This window comes from Leucopleurus acutus, assembly GCF_964270905.1.
Source record: "Leucopleurus acutus genome assembly, chromosome: 11".
In the NCBI taxonomy this organism is placed as follows: Eukaryota; Metazoa; Chordata; class Mammalia; order Artiodactyla; family Delphinidae; genus Leucopleurus; species Leucopleurus acutus.
The window spans coordinates 55,074,055-55,085,744 of record NC_139152.1 but is presented as its reverse complement, the minus strand read 5'-3'; the positions used below and the strand labels follow the sequence as shown (position 1 = coordinate 55,085,744).

At 50.0% G+C, this 11,690-nt stretch overlaps 1 protein-coding gene across 1 annotated transcript; it reads right to left on the bottom strand.

Moving 5' to 3' along the window:
- Positions 1-654: 654 nt before the first annotated feature.
- Positions 655-10,907, bottom strand: DYRK2 (dual specificity tyrosine phosphorylation regulated kinase 2). The gene is made up of 3 exons (XM_082849247.1): positions 10,835-10,907; positions 10,092-10,240; positions 655-3,106 (listed from the first exon to the last, which is right to left on the bottom strand). Exons 1-3 carry the CDS (start codon positions 10,881-10,883, stop codon positions 1,499-1,501), a joined length of 1,806 nt encoding a protein of 601 aa, XP_082705373.1. The 5' UTR covers positions 10,884-10,907; the 3' UTR covers positions 655-1,498.
- Between the last annotated feature and the right edge of the window lie 783 nt (positions 10,908-11,690).

The window sequence follows — 11,690 nt, the reverse complement described above, 5'->3', positions numbered from 1 at the left end:
AGAGTATTTATCCTAATTTATACTACCCAAAACCTATTGTCCAAACAGGCAGAAATCTTTCTATATTAAATTGCACATACTAAAAAATTTTTTCCACGTGCCTTGAAATTGATATATACCACTGCTCATACATTAGTGATAAAATACTGAAATTTTCACTGTGAAAATAATTATTATTCAGAGGAGAAAATATTCTTTTACCTAACTCTCAGTTACTTTTCCAGGTAAAGTGTCATTCCCACAAAAACAATCAGTGCAATCCAAACGAAAGTAAAATAAAACAGAGGAATGTAATGTCTGTGGTTCTTCTAATGATGCATAGAGCAAATCAAACCATTTCACTTGAGGCTGAACTTCTCCTCCTTCGAATCTGTTGTTAAAATTGGCCTTGCTGAACAAGCACAATGACGTCTGTTCACGAAGAGGATTTTCAACTCTCTCTCTTTTTAAAGAGTTGATGCTCTCCCAGGCTAAGAAAACCTTACTGTGGCACGTGAAAAGTGTGAACTCAGTCTAATCTGCTAAACCGTCTTTGAAACTATGGAAATCCCCACCTTAAGTAGCTAGGCTGTTCTTTTTTAAAGTGGAATATGAAAAGATGGTCATAATCACAGCTAAAATGTCTCTCTTCTGTATCAGGAGTCTGGGATATATATTTGAAGGAAGAAAAAGAAATTAAATGCAAGCAACAGATGTGTGGTGAAAGAAGAACAGCAGGGAGAAGAGCAAAGAGAGGGGAGGAACAGTTCATGTAATACATTTCTAAATTTAGGTGCAAAACCAATTTTGTTAAACAAGGCTTCTTTGCAAAACAGCTCGCTGATCACATTGGAGAATCTGGAGGAACACACGTTTCCATTCATCCACCAGGTCTGCTTGGCCGGCCGTTAGAATGTCAGAATGCTAACTGGGCATTTCAACTGTGGAGATTTTATTTTGTCTCTGAGCACTATTTTAGGGAAATATCTCTAAGGTGCAGTTTTTCTTAGAATATCTTTTTCATCCTGACCATTCTCCTCCCACCATCACTACCACCTGGGTAACTTATGGAAAACGGAAGCAGGACAGGCTGCACCTGTGCATGAACCTGAAGCGTGGAGGGGGGGGGGCCTTCGGAGGCAATCACCTTGGGGAGAATATACTATGAACCGTGAACACATAGTGAACGTCTTTGACACCAATCTGTAGATGCGCGGCAGTCATGACGTAATCAATGGCCTGCCACTGATGTTTATTACTCTGCCACACTAAATACAGTAAGGCTCATCGTACTTGTAGAACACAAAAAGTTTCAGAAAGTATAAAAACTTAAAGCATTGTCCCCATGTATTTTATAAAAACAAAACAAACAACCTCCTTACATTAAAATAAGTGCCAAAAAGATACAAATGAGTCGAGTTATTGAGCAAATAAAAACAGGTCTGAGCTACTCCTTTTCAACCCAGTAAGGCTCAGCAATGTCGTATCTTTCAGAATTACCAGCATCGGGGGACTGAGCTCAGCTAACAAGTTTTGGCAACACTGTCCTCTGCTGAATATTCCCATTGGCATCTGTCATCTGTGCCAAATTAGTCCTCAGTTTGGAGGCTGAGCTGGAAGGTGGAGGTAACTTGGAAATGGATGTGATAGCACCAGTGCTCTCGGTGATCCTTTTCACTGACGTCTTCTCCCCCGTCGGAGGCTTTGGCAGCCGCCTCCTCAGCCAGGGATGCCGCAAAGCCTGGCCAGGGGTCATGCGAACCGCAGGATCCCATTCTAAACACTGTTTTAAGAAGTCAAGGAAAAGGGGATCGTCACACCCCTTCAGTGCATTCCCCCACTCTCTGCTCTCCGGTGGGCCCCTCAGTTTCCCTCTCCGGGAACGGCCTCCGTTGAGAACCACGGAGCCGTCTGAGAGAGTCGTGACAGTGCAGTAACGGGGATAACCCTTGGAGCTCACAAAATTTTTGGCTCGCTTGGACGCATCCAGCAGTTTCTGGGAGGGCATGCCCAGCAGTTCAATCATACAGGCCAGCTGGTCCCCTTCATCCTCCCCAGGCAACAGGGGGTAACCAGTCAGGAGCTCCGCGAGGATGCAGCCCAGGCTCCACATGTCGATGGGCATGCCGTACCTGGCGCCGAGGATCACTTCCGGGGCCCGGTAAAAACGGGACTGGATGTACGTGTAGACCCGCTGATGCTCGTAACAACTGGAGCCAAAATCAATCACTTTAATCCCGCTTCTACCCTGCTGCTTCAGTAAAATGTTCTCGGGCTTCAAGTCACAGTGAATTATCCTGTTTTTGTGCAAAGCATCCAGGCACTGCAGGATGGAGTGGGCGAACTTGCGAACCAAAGGCAGGCTGAAGCCCTGGAACTTGTTCTTCTTGATGAGCTCGTAGAGGTTCATGCTGAGCAGCTCGAACGTCATGCAGATGTGGTTGCGGAAGGTGAAGTTCTCCAGCATGTGGATGACGTTCATGGTGTTGTCCTTGTCCTGCTTCCGCAGGTGCTCCAGGATGCGGATCTCCTCGGCCGCCTGCCGGTGGAAACGCTTCTCGTTCCTCACCATCTTCAGGGCCACGTGCTGGTGGACTTTGTGGTCATAGGCCTTGACCACCTGCCCAAAGCTCCCCTTCCCAATGACCTTGAGGACCTCGTACCTGTAAGCCACGTGATCGTGAGGCACCTGCACGTAGGATCCCTGGTCATCGTCGTAGCCACCGTTGTTCGGCCCGCCTGTCACGCCCTGGCGCTTCTTTGCGTTTGGACCCAAGAAGTATATTTCAGGGTAGCTGAAAATCTCATGGTGTTCGAAGCTGCTTAGTTTTTGCATGTATTGCTTCATCGCTTGCTCGGGTGTCATGGGGATGGCTTTCACCTTCCCCACGCCTTCCAGAGACTTCAGAGAGGTGGAGCTCCCCTGCCGCCTGTGGATGCTCTCCAGCTGCCGCTCCGGCACCACCGGCAACCCCGTTTTGCCCACCGTTGTAAGCCCATTTGGTTGTGTTGTGAGCACTGTCCGCTTGTTACTGTTATCCTCAAACAGCTGCTGAACCTGGATCTGTCCATGGCTGTGGCTGCCGACGTGTAGGTGGTCATTCATTGTGTGCTTACTGCCGCCAATCTGTAATTCAGAAAGGGAACATCAAGAGAATGGAAGAGGTCTGGCTGTTCAAAAGGGATATTTTATAAATCGGCGCCCACCCTCACCTTTACAAAATCCAATTTGGTTTGAATTTACAGCCAGTATCAGGTTTCTTAAATGGAAAGAGTTGTGCACGCAGGAGGGACCTCACGAACACCCCGGCAGGGAGAGTGGACGTGACATGGACAGCCTCAGACAGAAGTAAAGGCAGAAGAGGTTGGGGGGCTGGGGAAGGCGATCAAAGTTGGGATCCGGAAGAAAAAGACCCCCAACAGCTGCTACACGTAACAAAGAGTTTGCTGTACGTGTTTTCAGGGTTCTTAGAGTAAGTCCTCAGTGGAGGCAGAGACCATGCTTCTTGCTTGTCATTCTCTAAGATTCAGCACAGGGCCTGGGATATCACAGAGGTGCAATGCAGCCCATACTTGATATCAAGATGAAAGAGGACACAGAAAAAGCATGAACACGTCGGCACTCTACTGGCTCTCCCGCCCCCAGACCATAACATTTTTCACACTTCACTTAGTAGCTTCTCTATTATCGTGAGGGCAGGGACCAGGCCGGTCTTGTTTACTACTCCTTCTCCAGTGTTTAGCTCTATTCTGAGAACACTACTGTCTTCATTCTCGGTCTTCTCCACTACCTGAAAATCGAACTAATTACACCTAGGAAAGTACATGATCCAGAAGCAAAGAAAACTGTACTTTTAGGCTGGAAAGATTCCCATGTACACATGCACTCTGTAGCATCTTGTAAACCCCAAACCTATTTTTAAGTTTCTGGGCTTCACTGGCTGTGATGACCATTTAAGGCCATTCAGCCCCACAAGCCAACCGCCACCCTCTTTTGGGCCTTCCTTTGGTCAATGGCTTGGCTCTCTCAAGACATGTGTTTCTCCAGGCTGCTGGGATACTCAGCTTTCTGACAAGGAATACAAAGTAGCAATTTCTATTTCAGGCACACATGCCATCCACAAACATTCCTGTCTGAACAAAACTGACGGCATAAGCCAAGGGGCCCCAGCCTTCCTACTGAGAATCTACTTGGGATTTCTTTCAAGCACTGTTATGGCCAAGAGGTGAGGGGTACAAGAGGACTTGCAGCCAGGATCCCCTCCCAGTGAGGAATTCTTGCCAGCCTCAGACAATCACTCACAAGTCTTAGAAGCATCCCACTAGATGATTTTTACATGAAAGCTGAAAGATCAGCTTGCCTCTCACAGTCCACCTCATTCCTTCAGCCAGTGTCAGCTGAGGTCTAACCACACATGTGGCAGAGTCCCTGCCCTTCAGGAGCTTACAATCAACTAGCTGAAGTCCTCTACTATCAGTACTTTTCCCATCAACTCCTCCGAAATCCTACCTCTCGGGCTTTACGTATCACTAAATGCGTAGAACTGCTCTGTGTATGTAATATAATTCAGGAAGTGGTTTGGGACTACCTAGATTATAAAATGAAATTCCAAGTCCTTCTTACTAGGAGACCAAGACCTTCAAATTTTCCTTAACTGACACACAGCAGGCACAGGGACTAGCTGAGGCCTGCACTCTCTCTCTGCAATCTTCTAAAACAAAGTAGGATATAGTACAGTACTTGGGCCTTTCTGAAGTATGACTTCATTGAGAGATTTTATTTCTCAGATTTCTGGAAGAGTTCTAGTTGAACCCTTTTATTAAACTCACAGGTGATATTCCACGCGAAGTGAACTTATCTTCTGTCAGGTAGCTGGACAGGTTATTTTATCCTCGTTCTATGCCCAAAGCAAAGCAGTTCATAAAAAGGCATTAGGAAGCCCTGGGTATGTACAAAATAGTACAGGCTTGTCCATGGATTTTTTGTTCCCAAGCCTCAGTCTCTGAACCTCTCCTCCTCTCCACTACGGTCTTTCAAGCACCCGGGCATAAAAGGACCTGAAATTAGAAATATATGTCTCCTAGAGAACCATTCTCTTCAGGGCAGCTTGGAGAGATTTCAGAAGAAAAACCGACATTACCAGCATACATGCTACAAAAAGCATGAGGCTTCACTGGGGACAAAATTAACGTTGGGGCTTTAGGAACTCCTAAAAAGCGGACAAAGTAAAACGTTCTGAGATTCAGAAACCAACTTATTTTTGCAAGAGCAATTTTAATGTTCTGCATAATTCAAAATATCATCAAAAAAAAGCTGAGTGACTAGAACTAAAGAGAGTTTGCCAATTAACTGGATCACCTCCTGTCTTTCCAACTACCTTCTCTTGGTCTCCTCCACAACAGCAACGAAGAAGGCTTCCAGAGTTCCCCAGGGTTCAAGCCTCACGTGGCTGGAGGCTTCTCACTCCCATAACTCTCCCTGGTCGACTATGACCACAGCCAGGGCTCCAGCAACCCCCCAGGGGCTGACATCCGCCGCATGTACACTTCTAGCTAAAAGGAGCCCGATCTATGTCTCCCGAGCTCAAGACCCCCTGTATCCAACTCCAGATCAGCTACCTTTCCCACAAGCCACTCAAACTCAACTCACGCTTTTTCTACCAAAACCATTTCCTCCTCCCACAACCCTCAATTTCTGGTCAACAAAAGGCTTCACCCCCGAATAATCACTCTGTCTCCACGTCTCCCACACCTTCCCAAGTCACCGCGGAGCCCCGTCATTCCTATCTACCCCACTCCCCTCCATCCACCCTGCCTCACCTCACACCCCTGCTGTCTCTCACTGCGACAACCGAAGCAGCCTCTTAACATGTCCCCTTGCTTCTAAGTCTAGAATTCCTCAAGTCTCTTCTCTCCACGGTGCTTCTGGAATTACCACTGAAAAGTGTCACTCTGACACTGCCCTTGCTTTTGCTTAAGGCCCACACAGGCACCCCATTTCCACAGATAATATGAGACCTCACAGGCAAGAACATGAGGTTCTCAAATGCAGAGCCTATATGACCCGAGTCCTTCCAGTGTCACCCACCACTGTCATATTCTCTCCGAGAATTAGCTGGATTCCCCAAGACCCATGGAGACACCACGCTCTTTTACACTCTGTTTTTGGGGAGGTTATGTTTCACAATGGTTAGGTGTCCAGGGATTTTCAGTTAGATGCATGGGAAATGAATCCCAGCTCCACCACTTACTAACTGTGTCACCTTGGTCAATTTACTTAATCTCTCTAAACCTCAGTGTCCTTATCTGTAAAAAGAAGGTAACAAAGCGACCTCATTAGGGCCATTAGGAGGATTAAATAAGGTAAAAGATATAGAGTGCTTAGTACAGTACTGAGTAAAGGAGAGCTAAAGTTATTGCCCTTTCCAAATGCTGCTTGGACTCTCCTTCCTAACCAGGACTACAGGGTAAACTCATACTCACCCTTCAATGCGCAGTTCAACTCTCACCTCTTCTGTGAAATGGTCCCTTTCCCTTCCAGGGTGCTCATAGAGCACTGATATATTAAAACACCTATTTCGTTTTACATACCTGTTTTCACACCTGATGTACCCACCTGGCTATGAACAATTCCAGGGTGGGGTCACCTCTTATCTTTTTAAGTCCTTATTGACATAAACCCAACATACAGGAAGTACTCAGTCAATTTCTGTTGAGTGGAAGAACTGACTCTCACGTCTCTGAGTTATTCTTAAGAACTACCTTTGTACCTTCATAAGAAAACATGAAGTTAACACCCAGGGAATTGGGACTTGTCTCCAGTGACCCAAGTCACAAGATGTTAGGCTTGCATTGCATCGGCAGAGACTTGGAAGCAAATGACAGCCCATTAAAGAGTACTTGCAGCAGAAGAGATCAACTAAACACCTAAAAGTGACATGTGGAATCTTAAAAACTTTCCAGATGTTAGGGAGATTCATTTTAGAGGCTCTAGTAAAGGAGGATTTTGAGTCTTAAACACTGTGGGACTCTACAATCACAACCCAGGTCGGAAGCGCAATTGACTGATCTATAAAAAGGGAGGAAAAAAGCCCTAGAAATGCCAAAACATTTCCACAAGACATATGCCAGGACAACACCATAAACTTAAGAATGTTTAAAACCTCTCACTCACTTTTACCTATTTGCCAATGCCTACCCAGCACAGTGCCTCTCAAATTTAAAAATACTGAATGAATGTAATTGTTAGATACCTACAACGTATGGGTTGAAGCAGAGAGACCTCCAAAAGCCCTCTTTGACCATGACACATTTTAGCATTAAAAATTATGTAAGAACAATAGTCTAGTCAATTTAGTAGTTTTAATCTCTTCCAGAAATAAAAGGGAAAACAGCACATACTTCACTGTGCTAACATTTCTGGGAGTTTTAAAACTTTGCTGAAGTCATCTTAGAAATGCTGTATAGTGTTATGGGAATAGAACTGAGTCCAAAAAGATCGGAATTCTAGCTCCTCCTCAAACACACTGACGGTCTGTGTGGCCCTGAATCAAATGTCTTTTTCTTCTATCAAACATTACTGTTTTTTAAATGGGAATATTCATTCTTCTTTGACTCCTATTATCTTATAAAGGTAAAACCGGTAATTGGAGAGTGCTTTAAATGTTAAACAGTTATGAAAGTGATACAATACTAATATTTCACAATTTAAAAAATAAGCACATTAATATCTCCCATACAACATTAAAAAGAAAAAAAAACTAATAGGAATCAAAATAGTTATTGGGTACACTTTTAGGACAGAGATAAAATGACTAAGTATAATATATCCATGGAGATAGGGTTCAAAAAGGCAATGCACTAGATAAATTCCGAAGTTTATAATCCCTATAGTCATATGTTTATCTACCTACTGCATCATTTACAAGAGAAAATATGGGCAAACACAACGAGATTATTTTCCTCTCCGTAATGCCCTTCCCCCCACCCATTCAAAAATAGCTCTTCCTAGTTGTAACTGCTGTGAAATTAAAAACTAAAAGCTTACAGAAACCTGAAAGACATATGGACACATGGATCTGCTAAGGTTCTTGCATTTATAACAAAACTAATACAATTTCCTAGAATTAGCAGTCAAGCAGTGTGTTAAAGCTGGACTCAGGAGGGCCTGGGCTTTAGCTCCAGCCTTGATAGGAGTTGGCTCAGGAGTCTTGACCAAACCAGTTCACTTGTCTGACGCTTTCCTCATCTGTAAAATGAAGGAGTAGAACCAGATAAACTCTGTGGTCCTTTTACTTGCCTGTTTGAGGAAGTCTGCAATGCTGTGCAAATAAAATCAAAACTAAAGAACAACCAAAACCCAAATTCACACTTTCAAAACCAAGCTTCTAGTGATCAACAGTTTACTGAAGTTTAGGTAAGTTAAACACAGGTAAATCTGGTAGATACCACAGCAAAATACAAGCACCATCATTAGGAGTCCCGAGAAGCACCCACACATCTTCTCATTTCTGCTCCACCACAGGCTATTCCTCTAGTATCATTTTCTGTCATCTCATTACATATTTCAGTTGCAAAGAGGCTCTGATCAAGCAAAGCCCACCCTTATATAACTGGAAGCCGGATGCAAACCAAGTAGTATTTCTTTTCCAGGTCATACCAATTCACGTGATTACATTCACACATGGAAAAAAACTGGATGTTATATTTTCCAAATTGTCAGATGATTCCAAACCAAACTGAAACACCTAAACCCAATGGCAATTTCTCAACTAAAACATCACTGTGACAAGAACATTCAACTGTAACACACAGAATCAACAGCCTACTGATGCTCTTCCATTAACCACCGCCCAACAGATTGGTTAACTTCTGTGCAGTGAATTCTTAGCCCCTGGGTCTAGATGTGTCACGAGAGACAGAAAGAGGAGGAGAGAGAGAAAGAAAATATAAGAAGAAAACATGTTCCTGGGGAACTGTGCACAGATGTCCAGGTCTAAGAGAAAATATTCCACTCTAGCCATCCGCTTATAAATTCTCCCCATAAACAAGTTTCCCCATAACACATGACCCTCAGAGCTGCTCCTCTGAAGGCTAGAAATGGCCTTTTCTGCAAGAACTTAACTTTCACTTGGCAACCAAAGCCATATCCTTAGCAAGCACCCCTCATACAGAACCATCTTAGGCAGTTCCTCTGGAAGATCGGATCGTAAACAAGACATTGGAAGCCATCAACTCCTCCAGGGCACATCTCCCCTAGGCTGTCAGCCACCATCCAAGGGCTATCTCTGGGAGGCGAGAAAACGTACGTACTGAAATCAAGACCAGCTTGCTGATCTCTGCAGCCACCAGTCCCGCGCCGAGCTCCCAGTTCCCTCTTGGCCCTCTGAGGGACCACGGCACCTGTCAGGTGCCCATCCCTTCCCACCTCCTTCCGAGGCAAAGCTGGCCCTTTTTTTTTCAATAATATCCAACTGCAGAATCCTACAGGGGTGGCGCGTTGTTTTGACTGCTGCTGCGGCTCTTATTTTTGTTAATGTTAATTACAATTTCTGCTGTGCTCAAACCTGTAGCACTCGTAAAACATGCTTCCACACGCGGAGGACAATTGTCGGTGCTCCCTGCTGGGTAGAGCCAGGCCCGGGATGCTCTTTGGGGCATCGATCTTCCGGGCAGGACGGCCTGGCTGTCCCCTAACACATATCTGTTTCTATAAATACCCACTACCCAACATGGTGGTGGAGGGGCAGGGATGTTTATCGGGTCAGGGAAAAGGAGCTCGAGGAAGCAAGGACGGAATAAAAAGGGGGGGGTGGTGGGGAGCGAAGAGAGAAGGAAAGCGACCAGGAGGAAGTTCCGAGGAAGAGGAGCGCAGGGGTGGGCGGGCTCCGGAGGGGAAGTGAGGGGCCCACGCCACGAATCCTCCTTTGTGGCTGCAGCTTTGGGCTCGCTCAAGTTCCAGAGGGCGGCGTCCCGGAGAGGCCACTGGCGTGGAGACACTCGCACTTCGACCTCTCTACCCTCTCCCGGCCGCATTATCCCCCAAGTCCGGGTGCCTGTGCCCCGGACCCCTCCCGCTCCTCTCCCCCCGCCGCCCGCGGCCTGGGTCTTACCGTGTGGGCTGCGGCGGCAGCGTTGCTGGCCCGGAGCGGCGGCAGGGCGATGGGGGAGGGCGGGCCGGTCCCCACTCCGCTCCGGGGAGCCCCCGCACCGAGCCCCGGGGAAGCCTGAAGCTGGCGAACGGCGCTGTCCCCTCCTCGGCCTGGCAGCCACGCGCGGGAGGAGACAAAAGAGGGTCAAGGGGGAGAAAGTCACCCGGACCCGGTGGCCCCGCCCCACCCCTCCAGGCTGCCGAGCCCGCTCTCCCCGGGGCAGAGCCGGGGACCGTGAACGCGGGCGTCCCGGAGCGGCAGGAGGCCGGGGACGCAGACACCCGGCGCTCCCGCGGGGCGGGGCTCAGGCGGCTGCAAAGTTAAGTCGGGCCCCTGGCGCGCAAGCGAGTTCGCGACCCGTTGGTGGAGCCGGGCCGGGCGCGGACCGGCGGCTCACGTTGCGGGAGGCCGCAGGCCTGGAGTTGGGCTGGAATGCCGACCCGGGCGCCGCCGCCTCGCCAAGTCCCGGGCGGCGGAGGCCCGGGACGGCCCCCGGCCGGCTCGGAGGAGCCTCGGAGCTCGCGTGTAACAATGAGCGGAGCCGAGGCGAGGGCGCGCCGTCCGCCCGGGGGACCCCGCGCCGCCCTGCCGCGGCGCAGACTTTGTTCGAGGTCCCGCTGGTAGCGGGAGCCCGCGCCACGAGGGCTGGCCCGGGGGCCGCGGGGCTGCGCGCCCGGGGCGGCGCGGGGCCCGGGCCTCCTTACCGGTCGGGTAGGCGGCGGGAGCGGCGGCCGAAGGTTTCCTGGTTAACATGGCCGCTGGAGAGGAAAATGCATCTCAGGGCTGCCGTCGCCGTCTCCGTCTCCGTCTCCGCCGCCGCCGCCGCCGCCGCCCGTCCTGCTGCTACTTCTCGCGGCCGCCACCGCCGCGCCTCCTGGTCGCCCCTCTCGCGGATCTCCGGCGCCTCCTCGCCGCCTCCCGTCAGCTACAGCCAGACACACACAGTCCGCTGCATCCCCTCGGCCCGGGCCCGCCGCCGCGAGCCCCCCGCTCTCCTCGCCGCCGCCGCCGTCCTCCTCTTCCTCGGGCGGCCGCAGCACCCTCCGGCCCGTGCACATGCCTCGCCCTCCCCGGCGCGCCGCGGGCCTCCCCGATTCCCTCACATAGGGCGCGGGGGAGCTGGCTGCGCCGCCTCGGCCGACTGGTTCGGGAGCCTCCTCCCGGGCCCGCGCACGCGCGCCCCCGCGCACACTCGCCAGGCGCCCGCGCACCGCGCGGCCGGGAAGGGCAGCCCCGCCCCCGCTCCCTCTGCCGCCGGGCAGGCCCCGCCCCCGGACTCCCCACCCCACCCCAGGCCCGGCCACAGACTCCCGCGCACACCCTCCCCGACCCAGCCGCCCACCAGAGTCCCTCCCACCCACTCCTCCTCCCCAGCACGCACCCCAGTCGTCGGCATAGCCACCCCTCCACTCCCCCGAAAACTCTGCAGCCTCCGCTCGCCCTTGGCCTCCCCCTCCGGCCTTCTGCACGGTTCCCCCTGCTAACGGCCTTCTCCCCTCGCCGGCCTCGCCCGCCCCTGCAGCACCCCACCCCTTCCCTGCAGCGCAACCTACCATTGCT